General features: G+C 36.9%; 1 protein-coding gene across 1 annotated transcript; it reads left to right on the forward strand.

The window, feature by feature from the left end:
* Window positions 1–7,856: 7,856 nt before the first annotated feature.
* On the forward strand, window positions 7,857–16,923 carry LOC145068278 (uncharacterized). The gene is made up of 3 exons (XM_079015229.1): window positions 7,857–8,459; window positions 8,614–8,820; window positions 16,816–16,923. Exons 1-3 carry the CDS (start codon window positions 7,857–7,859, stop codon window positions 16,921–16,923), a joined length of 918 nt encoding a protein of 305 aa, XP_078871355.1.
* Window positions 16,924–21,177: the final 4,254 nt, after the last annotated feature.

A 21,177-nucleotide genomic window follows, 5' to 3' on the forward strand; every position in this document is an offset into this window, starting at 1 on the left:
CACTTGTGTTCTTGGCCTTTTGGACTTTTTCGAGCTTCTAACTTGTAAGTGATTCTATCCTAGAGTCTTACAAGCTTTGTTACACTTCTTTACCTCAATAAATCATCCAAGAACACCAAGATCAAAGGTGTTTACGGTCCAAGAACACCTTGGACCGTAAACCCTATTTAGGGTGCCAAAGTGTGCTTTATCCTATCCTAAGCCTTGGGTATTGACTTAAAACCTTACCTTGATGTGTTTAGCACATGAAAACCACCAAGATGACTCATTTATATGCGTTTATGGTTTGGGGATCTCCCAAAACCGTAAACACCCCAAAGGTGTGTAAAAATGGCCCTAGTCCCTTGACAAGCTTAGGAAACTAGTCTAGAGTTATTCCTTGTTATGCTTGGGACTTGAAAGCATCAAAATACCATGTTCCGTAGGAGTTTACGGCAGCAAACTCATGGAGAAATGGTCCATGGGCCGTAAACTCCATTTAGGAGTGTATTGATGCCACAAAACATTTCCTAAGACCTAAACATGAAGTAGGAATGCTTGGAATGGCTTAGAAGACTTCAAACCAACAAATGGTCAAAAGGTTATGAGTTTACGGCCGTAAACTCAAGAGTTTACGATCATAAACTCAATGGGATATGGTCTTTGTGGAGTAAACTCATATTAGGGGTTCCCTTGATCCCTAAAACGCAATAGCCTTGTCCTACAACACTTAGATGCACTCCTTAGCACTTATAACACTTATGCAAAGTGTTTATCATGCCCTAGGATGTCTTACCTTTGTTTATTAGTTGTTAGAGACTAATTGGGTACACATATGTGATATTATATGTTATCTAGGATCATAGAGTGTGTACAAGTCTTCACTTGACACCTAGCATCCTATTCCAGTCCGTTCATCCCAACCACTTGCTACATGTGAGTTCATACCCCTTAATCAATATTTTAAATGTTTTTAAATGCTTTTATGGGGGGGGATACAAGTTGAATCATGCTAGTTATTATATCAATCACATGTGATTAATAAGCAGCATACAAATGGATTTACTACTTATTAGATGTTTTACCAAACAGTTTACTTCAAATGGTTCTCCAAAACACTTTTACTCATTTAAAACTCTTTGTTAAACTGTTTTTCTTACTGAATGTATCTTTTCAAACCCTGTTACAGTTGTGGTTGAAAATAAATGTTTTCCTTATAAACAAATGTTTTCCTTATACTTTACACTGTTCTTATCAAACAAACAACTTTCAAAATCGTTTTACATTTTGACATCAAGTCATCTTTTCTTAGTTGCCAAACTTTTCAATAGTTTACAAAACTTCTGTTATACTTTTATAGTGTCAATTGCATGCCTATGTATGTATAGTTATATAAATAAATGTTTAAAGGACTTAGGAAGGCTAGCCGCTTTATTTCCTTTTCCCCGTTGGGATGTGGTCTGGTAGGGTATCGGGTATCCGTTCGACAGTCGTTTAATTATTAGTTATATATCATGTGTACATACATACTCATAAAAGTTCCATCAGTCAGTTCAATACCCTTGGGTAGAAAGGGTATACCTTCATGTTCATACGTACAAGTCATATTACTAGTAAGCTACCATATGGGTAGTTTAGGAAGATACTAATACTATTACTAAAATGCGGAATCATACCACGAGTCAGTTCATTCATGAGTCTATACATGCTAGATATAGAGAGAACACACATTACAGCTAGCACACACAGAACATTACAGTACATTACTATACCATTACATAGATACTTTTACATGATTACGTTTATATGATTACGCTTACATGAGTACGTTTACATTGATACGCTTACATGAGTACGTTTACATAGATACGCTTACATGAGTGCGTTTACATATACGATAATAGGACAGACATAACTAGGTGCTATATCATGGAATGATTTCCGGATCTAACTATACTAATGAATCACAACGCATTGTGATGGTTATATTAGGTATACATGATCATAGTAATGTGGATGTTCGCGGCTTGCAAACATGCAGGGGTCGTGTATGGGTCCCAAAATCTCTTTAACAGGAGAGCATCTAGCCTGGGATCTAGCCATCACATTATGACTTATCCCTCAAATAAGGCAAAATAGTACAAAAGTGGTCACTTATTACAAATACTATAGTACTTATGAAATTACAATAGATATAAGGTAGTTAGTACGGTGGTAGTTATTTGATACTACACCATAGTACTATTTCATTTTACCATTACATTCACTCCGTGAACATTCACACGATGCACGGTAATGTAGAAGATATATTTTTGGTTAATGATAGTCGGATTTGGGAAAATACACACTCTTACAAGGGACACACACAGTTACTAGATGCCTTGGTAGAAGGCTACTTTTAGTAGGAAGCATAGGTCTTTCTAGGAGGTTCAAAACGTTTTCATACTTACATTTGATATACGTACAAATACTTACATACAAATTAAGACACTAAAATACTTATGATCTCACCAGCTTTAAAGCTGATACTCTCTTTCAAAATAACTTGTATCCTCAGGTCAACAGTAGATAGGTACCGATGCAAGGTTTGGAGAAGATGGTGCTCATTCAAGACTCATCTTTCATTTTGATTTATACTTTAGTGTTTATCATAATTTGACAGAACACACTTGTATTAAAATTATATTATTAATGCAATGGATGATGTTGTTGCTTGTCTACTACTTTTCACTTTTGTGATACTGTATATGACGTCCTCCGCCCCAGAACGTTTCCGCCGTTCATGGTTTTGGGGTGTCACAGTAACGGTTTTTGACAGTTGTTCAGTTCTTTATAGTCAATGCACATCTAAAAAGATCCATCCTTCTTTTTCTCAAATAAAAACGAGTCTCCCCAGGGTGAGGAACTCGGTCTGATGAATCCTTTGCTGAACAGCTCATTGAGCTGGATGGACAACTCTTGCATTTCTGCTGGTGCTAAGCGGTATGGGGATTTTGCTACAAGGGTAGCTCTGGGGATTAAGTCGATGCGAAAATCGACTTAGCGCTCGGGAGGAATTCCTGGAAGCTCTTCAGGAAAGACATAAGGAAAGTTGCAGACTTCGAGTATGCTCTCGAGGTCTTCAACTTCCTGTTTTTTGTTAATAACATGGGATAGGAATGCAGGACACTCCTTTCGCAGAAGTTTTTGGGCTTTGATGCACATGATGATACGGAGGTTTGAACTGAGTTTATCGCCATAGATCATGAGGGTTCTCCGGATGGAAGATTGAGTCAAATGGCTTTTTTGTAGCAAAGGATATCAGCACAATTGGGGCTCAACCAATCCATGCCAATGATGACATCGAAGCTTTTTATGGAGACTAGCATAAGATCGATTGGAAAGGAATGATCGTTTAAGGTAAGGGTACAACTGATGAATATGTTTTTAATGCATTATTTCTCCTCGTTATCCATCTCGACGGTAAATTTTTCGGTTAAGGGTTGTGGTATACGTTTGAGGAGATGCTTGAATGCATGAGTAACAAAACTTCTCTCCACACCAGAATCAAAAAGAATGCATGCATAAGAGTTGTCGAGGAGGAATGTACCCGTAACAATGGTAGGGTCAGCAACTTCCTCCTCTTGTCCCATCGCTAGAACTCTCCCAGTGTTGCCAGATGTTGCTACCTTAGGGCAGTTTCTCTCTATAGTGCCCTACCTCACCACAACCATAACAAGCTTGACCAACACCTGCTCCAGATGCTTGATTAGTTGGTTGGACTAGTGTTCTGCAACTTCTAGCCATGTGACCCTTCTTGCCACAGTTGTTGCAGAGCATTTCACGGCATGGGCCAGAAATGTGATGATCATAGCTGCATTTGCTGCACCAAGGGAGGGTACCAATATATCTGTTGGTAGGTGCTTGAGTTGTCGGCATAGCGACATGAGTAGTAGCAGCGTGGAATGCTACTGTTTGCTGTTTCTTGGTGGGCTTCTGTGAAGACTGACCCTTTCGCTGCTTCCAGAACTTTCTTTTCTCGCCACTCCCTTTTGTTGGTTCAGGAGTGGCTGTTACTTTATCCAGATCAACCCCATGATCTATGAGAGTCTGCGCCAGGTACTTGACACTGTCAAAAGTGATTGGCCTGGCAGCCAAGACATTTCCTTGCGTTAGGGGCGTCAATCCCCAAATGTATCTCTCAATCTTTTTGCTTTCCGGGGTGACCATTCCAGGGCAAAGAAGTGCTAGGTCTTTAAACCTAGAAGTGTAGGCAGCGATGTAGGAACCCTTCATCTTTAGATTCTAGAGTTCATGCTCCAGCTTCTGCATTTCGCCCCTTGGGCAGTACTCGGCGAGCATGAGCTCCTTCAAGCTCTCCCAACCCATAGAATTTGCTACCGACAGGGTTAGGGATTTGACCCGAATATTCCACCAGGTCAACGCTCTGTTGGTGAAAGTGCAAGCGGAAAATTTCACCTTGTTGGCTTCAGAACAGGAACAAATTTCAAAGATAGACTCGATCTTCTTGAACCATCGAGTCAGGGCTATAATACCTCCGTTGCCATCGAAGGACGTGGGTTTTTCATTCATGAAGTCTTTATAGGAGCAGTCCTTCTGATACCCTTGATTACCTTCATGATTTTGGGAATGAATACCACTCCTGGAACCACCAGAACCACCGGAGTTTATCTGTGACAAAGCGACATTCACGGCAGCAGTAGCAGCTCCCTGGAACATAGCATGATCGAACTGAGTAGGTGGTGGTGGTGTTGGATCCGTTGAGTAATTGTTGTTCTTTTTGTTGGGTCTTTTTTTGGAGCCATCTTGTTCTATATCAAGAAGAAGAAGATGATAAGTCCCTCTGACTTTAGAATTTAAAAGATATGAAACAAGGTATATCTCTATATGATAGATAAAGTGTTCCACTAAGCGATAAACAGGAGAGAGTTACTAAAACAAGTAAACTATCGCTAAGAAAGAATGAGTAGCAACACTTGGGATAAGTTTCTACAATGTATTCGGCTCTGACTAAAATATTCCCATAGTATTCTAAGTTGTAGATATTGTGATATCGATATCTTGTTGTATGGATATTTGGTAAGTTATGGTCCTGCCGCAACACCGCAGTCATTCCCAAGCAGATGTTGGTCATGTCTCGAATGAATATATAGTTGATCATGATATATTGAACCTAGGCATGATTAAATAACTGCCCAGGTTTAACCGCAGTATCCAACATCCAAATACTTTTTTTTGGTTCTTTTTACGATATGGTTTCTGGTATGTAGGTATTCTTGTATACTTTTTGTAAAATACTTATACTTTAAAAGTATACTTTTAGTTCAGAGCGCATCGGCCCCTTAGTGTTTATAGTTGTATACCATGTAAGGTTCGGTATACTTAGTTCACTATAAACAATCGCTCTGATACCAATCTATCAGACCCCGAACCGTCAGAAATAACGGCGGAAACATCCGTGGATGGGCGACGTCATACGTAGTTTCACAACAATTGTATCATAGCCATCAAAGTAAACACAACCATTACATTACAATATGAATATTTACATCTATTTGAAAAAATATTTTGTGTACATCAAAAGAAACAAAAGATAAAGACGAGACTCTGAAATGCTCCATCTTCTCCAAAAGCTAGCGAAGGTACCGGCCTATCGTTCTCCTGAGAATACAAGCGGTTTTGAAAACGTATCAGCATAAAGCTGGTGAGTTCATAAGCATGTTTTCGTATTGAAAAATAGACACTGAATTTGTACAAATGGTTTCTTTTCATTCTAAGTAAAATTTTGTTTGTATCGAAAACCATTGTTATCAAGTTCTGAAATATGTATGCTTGCTTTCCAAGAAAATCCAATATTTTTTAACATGTTTGATTACTGTATGAAACGTATGTTCTGTTGGAAAACCCTGGCTACCACCAGTATGCAGTGTATGTTCTGTTTGAAAATCCTGGCTACCACCAGTATGTAATGTATGTTCTGTTCGAAAACCCTGGCTACCGCCAGTATGTATAGTAGTTTTATTACTTAAAATAAAACCAAAGGTTGGACCCTTGGATTACCCTCCAGTGTAGTAAGTAGGTAGTCTTATTAATTAAAGTAAAACTATTGATGAAGAAATCCTGTAAACAAAGGTTAGTTGATACTATTGTTAGTTCGTATAACCATGCTAATATAACTAATGACCTCCTTGACGTTTCTTCAGGCGTCGTACGATTACAAAATTTGTCACCCCAGGCATGCCCGCCTAACTGTACCTAACAGTTCAGGTGTGGGATTGTCGGTCCCGAATAGATCTATTCACAAATTTCACGCTCTCCCTCTAGGGGACTCTTGTTATATTAAAGGTGAGGATTTACTGGTACCCCGAAGTGCATAACGAAGATAGGTCACACAATCCTATATTAACTAGTTTACGTGTTGTTCGGTTGTTCTCATGTTCGAAATCATTGTATACGGTGTAGAGTATAAATAATTATACACAAAATAATTATTTAATAAGATACTCTAATAAAGGATAAACTAAATCTCTCATAGTTTATGAGTTTGAATGTATGAAACCGGTAATGAAATCCCCAAACTATACCTATTATAGTTTGACTATTTTGTTACGTTCATGTACTGCTCGGAAAACTATGCAATTAGGTTTAGAAAACGTCCCTTATGCTCCGCCTAATACAAAAGGGATAAAGTATCTAAATGTTTGATGGAAAACTGTTGTAATTGCACTAGTTTTTAAGTTTTGAAAACCTTTATGTTTGGCTTGTATTCCCCTTGAAAATGTTTTAAAAACTATAAAAGCGTAGGAGTATGAACTCAGGGTTGGTTGGTCGTAAAGAATTGAACCAGAAGATCCTTGAGCCGATGTGTGCCACTTAACGGAATCCTAATATCAAATAAATACATATATGTATCTAAATTAGCGATTTCGTTAGATAAAGTGTTAGATAAACACTTGGTTTTGGTTAAGGAATGTTACTGGGACTTGGTTGAATTGAGAAAATAGGCTTTTCCCCGCGAAAGAGCTGTTTACGGTCTAGTGGAGAGTTTACGATCGACAGGCAGTTTACGACCGTGAACTAGGGTTTACGGTCGTAAACTGAGTTTACGGTCCTTGAAGATTTGACTTTAAATGGGTTTATGGTCTATGAAGATTGACCGTTTATGGTCTATGAAGATTGACCGTAAAATCAAGAGCATTGATCCTGGTTTTATAAGAGTCAAAATCTTGTAAAGAGTCGAATTGTGTATTGTCGATTTCGTATGTAAGATATTTGCTAAGTCATTTCTTACGAAGCCTAATTGTCTTAGACTTAGTATTTTTGTACTCTATGTTTCCCTATAAATAGGGGACTAAGCTTAGATTTTAAGATACGAGTTTTTCCAACTTCATTATCAGTTTTTTAATCGAGCTTGTTGAGAGTAATACAAACTTCAAAGTCTTATTAACTTTCTAAGTTCATTACATTGATTGTTGTTGTTCTTGATCAATTTCTCAAATAAGATTCAACTACAATTGGTATCAGAGCAGGAATCAAACTACATTGATCTGATTTTCATTTTGAATCATCTGATTTTGAGTCATTTTTTTTCTCAAATGTTTCCGCGCTTTGGGTTCTGAAAATCACGTCTGATCTACATATTTTATTAGATTCTGCATTCAAATTGTATAATCGAGTGATCGATTATAAGTTTCTGATCAATTCGTTTGATCAAATTTCAAATTCATCAAGTTTTCTGTGATTTCTGAATATTTCTCGTGTGTTCATCAAAGGCAAACTTCAATATGAACACAATGAATTCATATTCTCATCTTCTTGGTTCATCAACCAAAATTCCAATGCTGATTCCATAATACTATGATCAGCGGGCTGATCGTATGGAAGACTACTTGGATGGTCTGGATGAAGAGTTGTGGAATTGCATCAATGGAACAGTTCAACCTCCATTGAATGCTCAAAACATAGGTTCATCTGGAACTATTTCTGCTGTTGGAGATCAACAAACAAGACTGAAGAACAACAAAAAGCGATGCATGAGAGAGTTGAGAGGTGCTTTGCCACCTGTTGTTTACAACTACATTCGTGCTTGTAAAACTGCTAAGGAGATTTGGAATACTCTCAAAGAAAAGTATCAAGGAAGTGAGAAGACTAAGATCAATTCTGTTAAGCGGTGTCTAGTTGAACTGAAGGAGTTCAGACAAAAGGAAACTGAAACAGTTGAAGTCTACTATGATCGTCTGAATGAGTTGATCTACAGGTGCAATCGCTATGGAATTACAAGGTCCTTAATGGAGTATAATCTTACTTTTGTTATGGGACTAAGGAAGGAATGGAGGAGTGTAAGTATGATGATCAAAAATCAACAGAGCTTCGACATTTCATCTTTGAATGATGTATACAATCAAGTAAAGACACACGAAAGTGAAGTTGCTAAAATAATGGAAGAAGCGAAACAGAGTTTGGGCGGACCACTGGCTCTGGTTTAGAAAGTGTCTTAGGTGGAATCTGTTGAAAAGGAGAATTCAGATGAAGAAGGTTTTCTTTTGAATTCGGATGATGAAGCTGTAGCTTTTTACTCAAATAATCGAGTTAAAAAGTTTTTTAAAAAGCCTTTTAATCCTAAGGGAAAATTAGAGTGAGATGAAAGGAAAATTTACGAAGTCTGGTGTAGAAGAGAAAAAGAAATTTGAAAAGTCTGAGAAGAATGATGACAAAGTGAAAGAGTTTAAGGCAGAAAAGAAATTGAAAGGGGATTCTGGTGTAGATTGTCATTATTGTAATGGTGCAAATCACTTTGCTTTTGATTGTATGCTTCGAAACAAAGAGGAAAAGAAGGATAGAGTAAAGTGTTGGATTAGGTGTCTAAGCCCATAACTATAATTGGTATGTACTTGAATTGATAGCAACACAGTCCTTTTGGGTTGCCCTCAAACCTAGCAACCAGACAAGGAAATTATGAAAGGAGAGATATTAATTTATTATAAGATTAATAAATTAATATAAATGAATTTATTAATATGTTAAAAGATTAATATATTAATAAGAAATCATTTTGTTTAATTAATTGTTAGCCAGAAATTAATTAGAATTAATTTTGGGGTTAAAAGAATTGATTATAAGGTGCAAGGACTAGTTTGCAATTATCTAATAGTTGAGTGGAAGGCTCTAGAACCCCCTTGGATAAGGGTGGACGAAATCTTTAGGGGGAAACCCTAATAATTTCGTCCATAGGGGCTTGGATAAGGCCCTTGGGTTTGCTTAGGCCCTAAGCAAAGGATAACTAGGGTTTCCCCTAAACCCTAGATCCCTCAGCTATATAAGGAGCCTCCTGGTTCATGTTTTGGTCACTCTCTTTCTTTTGAAGAAACCCTAAGGGCCGAAATTTTTCATACTCCCTCTCCCCTCTCTCATCTACTTTCCTTCTCGCTAGTTTGGGTGTGATTCCATTAGAGGCATTACACTTGTGGTGCTGAGCTTCCAAGAAGATCAAGATCAAGGGAATTATCAATTGTTTACTATAACAATTGAGAGGTATGTAATTACTAAACCCTAGCTTGTTAATTTCGAAATTAGCCTCTCTCCTCTAGGGTTCTTGTTTTGCAATTCAAAGTTGCATGTTCAATAGTTAAAACATAGATCCAAAGTAGGTTGCATGTGAACTTAGGAATTGTTTTCTAGTTTATTTGTTTTACCTAAAACCCATCAGTGGTATCAGAGCCATTTTTTGTTTTAAATTGAATTGCTATAATTGTTGAATTGCAAATTAGGGTTTATAGCTATTAAACCCTAAAGGTCCATTTTCGATTTCTAGGGTTTTGGATCAAAGGGTTTTCGAAAAACCCTAGCCTCTAAAGAACCCTAATCGAAATTAGGGTTAGGGTTTTGAAAACCCTAGCCTCTTTCCTTGTAAATTTCGAAATATGCTAGAGATTTTAGGGTTTCTTGTTTTGGATAATTGTTACTTGATTTGATTAATTGGATAATTATCCTTTACCCCTAATTTTCGAAATTTAGAGGGATAAGGATTAGGATTAAATTAATTGATTAATTTGATTAGATAATCCTTACAAGATTTAATAAATTAATTAAAAGTTAATTAATAGATAAATATTAAATCTAATTAATTGGTTTATTTAAATTTAAAATTTAATAGTTTAAATTTCGAAAAAACTTATATAAACCCTTGGAGTTTTAAAATGTTTTAAAACACACCTTATATATATATATATATATATATATATATATATTATAATTAAAAAGTTAAATAATATATATGTATAAGAATATGGTCAGTCAAATCGCTAGTATGCCTCATTCACGAAGCTAGTCTATAAGTGGGGTATAAGGAAACTGCCTATAAAATGGTAGTTGAATGGGTGTCCACTCTCACCCACCGCTTCCTTGATTAGTGGAGGGTCGTAGCAGAATGGATTTGATAGGACTACTTCCCATTAAAAGTATAATGCTATTAAAGAAAGTACTAGAACACTATTTTTCAAAATCCCAACTCTAGTTACTTTAGGAAAATGTGAAAAGTATGCCAATCCATGAAATTGCACATTATGCTTTATTGGTCGTTAGTGGAGCGTGTGTGGTTAACCTACACACTAAAAGGCACTAATAAAGAGTAGTAATGGGTATCTTATAATTATCATTTTGATGGAGTGTGTGTGGTTTACCGGCACATCAATAGTTAATGATAAAGACAATAAGGTTACCAAGCACATTTGCATGGTTATTCACATCTAGTTTGTGATCCTCGGTATCCCAGTCACAAATAGTAGAGCATAATCCGAGATTAAAACATGCCATTAAATAGTTTTAATGTATCTCAAAAGAATTAGGAATTTCACTTCGTTTATTTTGTCTAATGGTGGAATTGGTGAATCGTCATTCACCTACCTTTATGAGATTTGAACTTGGATCTCGGCATCCCATTTCTAAGTTGTAAATCGTCATAGTTGGGTCCTAACCTTGATATGATATCTTTGGGTTATTATATTGAGGTGTCTTGGAATCTAACTAAAAGTATCTTTCTTTTCAGATGTCTACTCCTGGAAACACTTCTGCTTCATCATCCTCTAGCCACAACTTCTCTCTTCTAAACATCTGCTCCAAATTCGTTATGGATGGATCCAACTATAACGATTGGATGCGTAACATCAAGATGGCGCTTAGATTTGAGGACAAAGAGTATGTCCTTGAAAAGGAGCTCAAAGAACTTGATGAGTCAAAAGCCACTCCCCAAGAGTATGCTGCCTACAAGAAACACTGTGATGATGCTACCAAAGTGGCATGCATCATGGTTGCAACCATGTCCCCAGAATTGCAGAGGTACTATGAGGACTACTGGCCTTTTGAGATGAACAAGGACCTTATGGAAAAGTACCATAAGCGAGCTCGTCAAGAAAAGTTTGAGGTAGTCAAGTCACTCATGGCTTGCAAGATGAAAGAGGAGGAATCGATTGTATCTCATGTGCAAAGAATGCAACTCTACATAGAGCGTTTGGTCAAGCTCAACATTCACTTCGATGAGGAATTGGCCATTGACATGGTCTTGAACTCGTTGCCTGATTGTTATGGTCAGTTTATCTTAACTTACCATTTGAACAACACTGAGCAGACTTTGGCCCAATTGCACAACTTGTTGCAGACAGCTGAGGCAGGGATGAAGGGTAAAAGTATACCCTCCACACCTGCAAGTGCCCCTGTCTTGGCCATTGGACAGGGAAAGGGGAAGAAGAGGAAAGGTCCTCCCAAGCAAAACTGGAAGAGCAAGGCTCAAGCTGTGTCATCTAGTAATGACCCGAAGGCTAAGCCCAATGGTTCCACTCCCCATGTTTTTGATCCAAAAGAGGCCATTTGCTTTTACTGCAATTAAAAGGGGCATTGGAAGAGATCTTGCCCACAGTATCTGCAAGATATCAAGGATGGCAAAGTGAAGCCATCCTCGGCAGGTATTTACACTATTTCTGCTAATAACTCATTATCTTCTCGTTCATGGGTCCTTGATACAGGATGTGGATTTCATATCTGTTCTGATTTGCAGGGGCTAAGGGAAAGTGAGGAGATAGAGCATGGGAGAATAAACTTGATCATGGGGAACAGAAAGTCTTCACCAGTTACCAAGATCGGAGTTTATCAACTTTTGCTCAGTAATGATGTTAGATTAGATTTAATAAATTGTTACTATTCGTCTGAGATGACGAGAAACATTATTTCATTTCATGCATTGTTCAGACAAGGTTTTAAATATTTTTTTAATGATTTGAATGGTTCAATTTCTGTTTATAAGAATGGTGTTTTTGTGTTTGAAGCTTTACCTTGTGATGGTGTGTATGAAACAGTGACTTGTGTTGATAGCTTAGGAAATAGTGTACTCAATATTGACTTGTCTAATAGTGTAGACAAGGCATGCTTGTGGCATTGTCGTCTTGGACACATTAACAAGAAACGCATAGCCCAACTCCAAAAGGATGGAGGGTTGGAATCATTTGACCTAAAATCAGATGATATGTGTGAATCTTGTCTTTTGGGAAAGATGACAAAATCACCATTCACAGGGTCTTGTGAAAGAGGTGAAGGTCTGTTGGATCTCATACACACAGATGTGTGTGGGCCCTTCAGATCAACCACAAGGGATGCTAATCGATTCTATGTGACTTTCACTGACGATTATAGCAGATATGGTTACATCTACTTGATCAAACATAAGTCAGAAACCTTTGAAAAGTTCAAAGAGTTTAAGCATGAAGTCGAAATTCAATTGGGCAGAAAGATCAAGATACTTAGATCCGATAGAGGCAGGGAGTATCTTAGTACCGAGTTCAACGACTATCTGAAAGAATGTGGGATAGTCTCACAATTGACTCCTCCTAGGACACCACAGTTAAATGGTGTAGCTGAGAGGCGTAATCGAACCTTGTTAGACATGGTTCGTTCTATGATGAGTCGTGCCTTGCTTTCTATTCACTTCTGGGGGTATGCCTTAGAGACAGCCGCCCACATCCTCAATCTTGTCCCTACAAAGAAGGTTGCCAAAACACCTCACGAAATGTGGACAGGGAAAGTTCCCTCGTTAGCACATATTAAAGTCTGGGGTTGTGAAGCTTTCTTAAGACGAGAGACTCACGACAAGCTAGCAGCTAGAAGTGAGAAATGTGTTTTCATTGGTTACCCAAAGCAGTCTTTTGGATATTTGTTCTACATGCCTAGTGAAAACGTGGTGTTTTTAGCTCGAAGAGGAGTCTTTCTGGAAAGAGAGCTCATATTCAAAGAGGACAGTGGGAGTACCATTGACCTTGAAGAGATTCAAGAGTCAACCAATGAAGGAACCTTATATGACACTAGCACTCAACCAGAGGAAACAGTTCCTGTTGAACCGGTTGATAAATCATTACCTCTTCGAAGATCCACTAGGGTGAGTGTGCCACCTGAGTTGTATGGTTTTCATATTACTTTAGATGGTGACACATTCATAAGTGACAGAACACTGGTAAACTTAGATGAACCAGTCACTTATAAGGAAGCAATGGCAGGCCCAGAGGCTTCCAAGTGGAAAGAGGCAATGGACAGCGAGATTAAGTCCATGTATGACAACCAAGTTTGGAATTTGGTTGATAGTGCACCAGGTCGGAAGACAGTTGGGTGAAAATGGATCTTCAAGAAGAAGACAAACATGGATGGGAATGTGCGTACGTTCAAGGCTCGACTGGTTGCAAAAGGTTTCACTCAAACCCCAGGGGTTGACTATGATGAGACTTTTTCGCCGGTGGCTAAGATTAAATCTATTAGGATATTGCTCGCCATAGCTGCCTTTCATGACTATGAAATCTGGCAGATGGATGTCAAGACTGCCTTCCTTAACGGGAAGTTGTCTGAGGATGTTAACATGAGTCAGCCAGAGGGTTTTGTTGATGCAAAGTTTCCCAATAGAGTATGCAAGCTTGAGAAATCCATTTGTGGATTGAAACAAGCATCTCGCAGCTGGAATCTTTGCTTCCATGAGAAAGTCAAAGAGTTTGGTTTCTCTAGAAGTGAAGATGAGTTTTGTGTGTATATCAAGGCTAGTGGGAGTATAATAACTTTTCTGGTGTTATATGTCGATGACATATTACTCATTGGCAACGACGTTCCAACCTTGAAGGAAGTTAAGTCTTGGCTTGGAAACTGTTTTGCCATGAAAGACCTAGGAGAAACCGCCTATATTCTTGGGATTAGAATATTGAGAGATAGAAAGAGGAGACTAATTGGACTTAGTCAGAGCACATACTTGGATAAGGTACTAAAGAGGTTTAGTATGGAAAATTCCAAGAAGGGAGAGCTACCTATCCAGAGCAATACCAAATTGAGTAAGACTCAATGCCCGAGTACAGATGAGGAAATAGATGACATGAGTCGTGTACCTTATGCTTCCGCTGTCGGATTGATTATGTACGCTATGACATGTACTCTCCTTGATGTGGCATTTGCTTTGAGCATGGTCAGTCGCTATCAGGGAAACCCAGGTAGAGCTCATTGGATAGCCGTGAAGAATATACTCAAGTATTTGTGAAGAACAAAGAACTAGGTCCTTGTACTTGGTGGCAATGATACTTTGAGAGTAGATGGTTACAGTGATGCCAGCTTTCAGACGGATAGAGATAACTTCCGTTCTCAGTCAGGTTGGGTATTCTTATTAAATGGAGGAGCAGTTACTTGGAAGAGTTCCAAGCAAGATACGGTGGCTGATTGTACTTGTGAATCAGAGTACATAGTAGCAAGTGAAGCGTCGAAAGAAGCAACTTGGTTGAGGAACTTCATCGGAGATCTCGGAGTTGTTCCAACCATCCAGGAGCCTATGGAACTGTTCTGCGATAATGAAGGAGCGGTTGCCTTGACAAAGGAACCGAGAGATCATGGTAAAACTAGACATATTGACAGAAAGTACCATTTCATCAGACATAGAGTAGAAGAAGGCCATCTTATAGTGAAGAGGGTGTCATCTGAGGATAACCCAGCAGATCCCCTCACAAAGGGTCTGAGTAGAGCTAAGCATATTCAGCATGCTCGGAGCATAGGACTGAAAGATGATATTAGTTTTAGTAGTTAGATTAGTTTTCTGAAACTTGTAACAAAGTAAATGTAATTGACTTTTGGTGATTAAATATTAAAGTATTATTTATAAGTTTGGGTTCTACCTTTTGTCAATTGTTTATTATTGTGTTTCATTTTTTTGCATGTTTTACTTCCCGAATAATAAGATTATTCAAACTCCACAGTCGCTCGTACTTTTGGAAGTAAGTAGTGAATCAAGACTGTCATGAACTGGATTGTAGATTGTCTAAGGATAGACATGGCAATGTATTTGCTACAACGTTCATGAGTACTCAGAAATTGAGATTTGAGTATTGGATAAACCCTCGCTCAGAGTATTACTTCATGGAATTCATCACGAGTAATACTGAGACGATAATATCTTATAATCTTGAAACAGAGATATATGAGTTGTGATTTGCAAGTCGGCTATGCATTGGTGATACGAAAACGCATCAGTAACTTGGTGTTATAAAACGTATTATCATGTACGGTTTGATGAGTAAAAGATACAAGCATATGAGTCAATGTTTATTCATTCCTTTTGCCCTAACGGGAAAAGCGATATTTGTTGGCCCCTCGATGATTTGGTGTTGACTTGTGTGCTGGGCCCAGCCAGGACTAAATTGATGTGTTCAATTAGAAGTCCTACATCATCACAAATCAGGAATCGAGAAACATAGATTCTGGACAAAGAGGTTGATTGCATTCCATGTCTTTTGTATAGGGATATCTAGCAGAACGAAGGATTATATGATCACTTATGTTAGGACACGTAACTGACTGGGTCAGAGTTCGGCAGCAGCTTTGTGGAAGCTACAATTTGCTGTTCAAATTTAGAAGGCATACTAGCAATTATAGTTACAGACTTATCCAAGTGGGAGACTGTTGGATTAGGTGTCTAAGCCCATAACTATAATTGGTATGTACTTGAATTGATAGCAACACAGTCCTTTTGGGTTGCCTTCAAACCTAGCAACCAGACAAGGAAATTATGAAAGGAGAGATATTAATTTATTATAAGATTAATAAATTAATATAAATGAATTTATTAATATGTTAAAAGATTAATATATTAATAAGAAATCATTTTGTTTAATTAATTGTTAGCCAGAAATTAATTAGAATTAATTTTGGAGTTAAAAGAATTGATTATAAGGTGCAGGGACTAGTTTGCAATTATCTAATAGTTGAGTGGAAGGCTCTAGAACCCCCTTGGATAAGGGTGGACGAAATCTTTAGGGGGAAACCCTAATAATTTCGTCCATAGGGGCTTGGATAAGGCCCTTGGGTTTGCTTAGGCCCTAAGCAGAGGATAACTAGGGTTTCCCCTAAACCCTAGATCCCTCAGCTATATAAGGAGCCTCCTGGTTCATGTTTTGGTCACTCTCTTTCTTTTGAAGAAACCCTAAGGGCCGAAATTTTGCATACTCCCTCTCCCCTCTCTCTTCTATTTTCCTTCTTGCTAGTTTGGGTGTGATTCCATTAGAGGCATTACACTTGTGGTGCTGAGCTTCCAAGAAAATCAAGATCAAGATCAAGATCAAGGGATTTATCAATTGTTTACTATAACAAATGAAAGCTATGTAATTACTAAACCCTAGCTTGTTAATTTCGAAATTAGCCTCTCTCCTCTAGGGTTGTTGTTTTGCAATTCAAAGTTGTATGTTCAATAGTTAAAACATAGATCCAAAGTAGGTTGCATGTGAACTTAGGAATTGTTTTCTAGTTTATTTGTTTTACCTAAAACCCATCATAAAGTATGAAGCATATCATGTTGAAAAACTGGAGGAAGTTCGTGAGAAGGCCAAGGAATTGTCTCTTGTTGCAAGGAGAGAGGATGAAGATGGAGAAAGTGGCACTTATTAGAATTGGTCATTCGGGTCTGATGATGAGGAAATGAGGCATCCTACTCATGGTGCCATGTTTGCAATATTTGAGGATGGAGAAGAAGAGGAGATATCTGGTCGATGCTTCGTTATGAAGTCAAGTGACAAATCTCCTATGACAACCAAGGTACGTTCTATACTTGAATCTTTTGATATTCCTTTACATGCATATGATTCTGAAATAATTTCTTTTGATGGTATTGTTGCTTACTTTAATGCTATTGTTGTGTCTGCTAGTAACGAGGCAAAGAAACTTAATAATCAATTGCTTGAGACTCAGAAGTTGCTAGACACGAAACGTTGCAGAGCAGAGTATCTAGAGGTACAATTACGAAATGTCAATAATGATAGAGAGAATCTAGATAAAGATGTAAGAATGTTGTTGGCACAATGTAACATCTATTGTAACTCTGCAAAACGTTTATATATCAAGTTAACTGCTTTACATTATTCTTCTGACATTAGCAAAGAACAACATCATAAATTGTTGCCTTTTCTTGCATTCGACAGAGAAAAAGTTGATGTCATGTCATATGATTGTGAAAACACAATAGCTGATTTTAACAAAGTACCAGACGATAGGTTTGCATATGGCGTTGTTAAGATAGATGAGTTTTTAAATGCTAATGAATTGGTTACTATTGTTATTGAAACATTGACAAAAGATGAACAAGTAAAATTTTTGAAAAGAATTGGACATTCGAAACTTGATTCATAACTCAATTTTGTTGATGTCGATGAGAATTCTGATATTCTTAGCGAAATTAGTGGAATTGATGAAGACGAAGAAAGCATTGATTGTTCTTAGTTGTCTATCATTAACATCACATCTAACGTCAAAGGTAAAGAAATTGTTAATGATTCGATGGTTGAGGATGAAATTGGAAAACCCTCTACTTTAAATTTTTTTGACTTTGATGATGTGGAAGTTCGAGATAGTCAGACAGATAGTAGTGATGATGAGGAAGACGAAATTAAAGCTTCGAATGTTTGTAAGACAGAAAAGAAAGTTTCAACTGAAACTTTAATTCCAAGAGTTGTTGTTGAACAAATGTATGGTGACACGGAAAAGTTCGACAAAGTGATTAGTGACAAAGGAGCACATTTTCTCGAAACCAACACAATTGTGTATCCCAATTTTACATGTACTGATAATGTTGTGTTTCCAAATCAAGTGTTTGTCACTACTGGAAATCTTGAGAATATAAATCCAGAATTCAACAAATTGGTCGAAGAAGACAACAAACGTTCAATAGATGAAGGATTCTTCGCAAATCAAAACACAGTTGAAAACAACCTCACTAAAAATTCGTATGTTTTTCAAAAGCAAAAGCCAAAACAAAATGGGTTGTTAAATCTGAAAAAGAAAAAGAAGTTGTTACAAAAGAAGTTGTTGATTTAACTCCAGTTGTGAAACTTAATTCAAACGAATTCAAAGTGCTTGTTGATAAGTTTTCAAAAGAACACAAAGTTTCAAAGAGAAAGGCACGAAAGGTAATTTTTTTGCCAAGTAGTGTCTAACAAAAAACTTGCTCTAACTAAATCCCAAGTTTCGTCTGAGAAAAACAGTGTTTCAAAATCCAAATTAACATATATTTCAAAAGCAAAGAGTTTTTAAAAGCCATTGGTCATAGATAAACCAAGAAACACGTCTTTTCATTAACCAATGAATGTAATAGACACCTTTCCAATTAATCAAAAGGTTGCACATGTTCGAAAATTTGATAACATTCGAAAGTATGAGACATCACAAAAGGGCGTGAATGGCCAAAAACTTAACAATGTTCGAACATCAACGAATAGTCAACCGATTACAAACGAAACTTTCAAATCACCAGTAACATTTACACCACAAAAGCCAAAATTTCCAAATCCTCCAATCATAAAACCAACAAAGGTTTCATGTTCAAAGGGAAAAATCAGAAGTTCATTCCATTAATAATTGGCTTGAGGGACAAGGAAAAAGATATCAGTCTGGAAGGTTTTCTCAAGTTCAGATCAAAACATCTTACGAAAGTCAACAACTAGAAGTTTATCTTATCAAGATTCAAATACTCGAGTTCAGAGATTGAAACCAGTCAAAAAATTAACAAAAATTGAGAAACCTAAGGTGCAATCTAATGAAAATCAAAAACTATCGAAAGTTACATTTCAATATCTTTAGATAATGATGTTGATTTAATTGTTAGTATCAAGGAAAAAAAAATTCAAACTTGGGATTTGAGTTCTAAAATTCACTCTTTGTTTCAAGCTAATAACCAAGGACCCAAAAAGCCTTGGGTATCTAAATTCTTTAAATAAATACAGGTACTATGTGATGAGCAATATGATACAAAGTGGTACATTTAGAGTGGTTGCTCACGTCACATGACTGGAAGGAAGGAGAACTTAAGAGATTTTCAAAGTCTTGAAAATGATGGAGTGGTGAAGCTTGGTAATAATAAAAAATGTCAAGTCAAAGGATATGGCAAAGTCACAATTGGGCAATTCACAGTAAATCGAGTTGCATGTATGGAAGGTCTTAAACATAATTTGATTAGTGTTTCGAAATTAGTTGTGGACACTGGAAATCAAGTGATGTTTAATGAAGAGGGAAGTATAATCTCAAATGTCAAGATGAACGCAGTGATGCTAAAGTCGAAATGATATGGTGATATGTTCACACTGGATATTAAACCAATTGTGGGCAAACCATCTATTTGTCTACTTTCGAAAACATCAAATGATGTCAGCTGGTTATGGCATAGATGATTGTCACAATTAAACTTTCAAAATCTAAATAAGTTGGCTACAGAGGACTTAGTTCGTGGTCTTCCTGTGTTAAAATCTGATAATAATATTCTTTGTGCAACTTGCGAAAAAGGAAAACAACATCACAAAGGACATCATATCGTGAGAGATTTGAAAATTGCTGAACCATTGGAATTTCTTCACATAGACCTTTGTGAACCTTCGACTGTTGAAACACTCAACATGAAATGATACATTTTGGTTATTATTGATGATTTTTCACGTTTGACTTGGGTATTTTTTTCTCAGGTTACAATATGAAGTTACTCAAACAATGATTGATTTTATTAAAAAGATAGAGATAAGTCTGAAAAAGAATATTCGTAGAATTAAGAGTGATAATGGGTCAGAGTTTAAGAATAACATGCTGGATTCGTTCTTAACTGAAAAAGGAATTTCGCATAACTTCTCATCACCATATACACCACAACAAAATGTGTTGTTGAACGAAGGAACAGATCATTGTGCGATGCTGCAAGAACAATGTTGACATATGCGAATCTTCCTTAATATCTATGGGCTGAAGCCATCTCTTCATCATGCTTTACTCAGAATCGTTTTTTTATTCATACAAGATTTAATATCACTCCTTATGAAATCATAAATAATTGAAAACCTAATGTGAAATTTTTTAATGTTTTTGGTTACAAATGTTTCATCATGAGTCTTAAAGACAATCTTTCCAAGTTTCAAGCTAAAGCTGATGTAGGAATATTTTTGCGATATTCACATAATTCAGTTGCATATTGAGTGTTGAACAAACGAACTCGCAAAGTTGAAGGAACTTTTAATCTTAACTTTGATGATTACTATGTTAAACAAGTGGAGAGAAAGTTTGAACAAAAAACAATCCTTGCTTCAACCAGTCAAATTGAAAATGATAATTCCATTGATTTTGATTATGATCTAATTTTTTGGTGTTTCGGACAGGTCAATTGATGCAGAAGTTCATGCTGTTGACAATCAAACATCCGAATCTTCAAAACATACTGATGATTCAACACTTACTTTGGATACTACTGAAAATGGCGAAAGTATGCTAGATGCTCGTATGCAGGGGGAACATACGAATATACCTCTAAATGTTGAGGGGGAGCATTCTTTTGAGGGGGAGAAGAGTTATATGAATCGTGATTTTGAGGGGTAGCATCAAAATGATAATCATGTTGAGGAGGAGCATGATAATTTAAATACAATTAATCTTGATGAAAATGATGAATTTCATGAATTTGATGATAATATTTCTGTGGCAGGTACTGAAAATGAAGAAATGTACGAAGATGCACCATTGGAATTTGATCCAACATATCCACCACTTGAGAAATGGACGAAGGATCATACAAAAGAATAAATAATAGGTAATCCACAAGATAGAGTTTTAACGAGAGCTCGGATTCGTGTGAAAAATGAAATATTAAATTTAAATCAAGAATATCGCATGTTT

This window comes from Lactuca serriola, chromosome 8, assembly GCF_051521515.1.
Source record: "Lactuca serriola cultivar US96UC23 chromosome 8, Lser_US96UC23_V15, whole genome shotgun sequence".
Classification (NCBI taxonomy): Eukaryota; Viridiplantae; Streptophyta; class Magnoliopsida; order Asterales; family Asteraceae; genus Lactuca; species Lactuca serriola.

Coding starts and splice junctions, on each gene's coding strand:
- LOC145068278 (XM_079015229.1), top strand. CDS start 7,857: ATGGAAGACTACTTGGATGGTCTGGATGAAGAGTTGTGGAATTGCATC. Junction 8,460..8,613: donor TGGGCGGACCACTGGCTCTG/GTTTAGAAAGTG, acceptor AGGGAAAATTAG/AGTGAGATGAAAGGAAAATT. Junction 8,821..16,815: donor AAGAGGAAAAGAAGGATAGA/GTAAAGTGTTGG, acceptor CCCATCATAAAG/TATGAAGCATATCATGTTGA.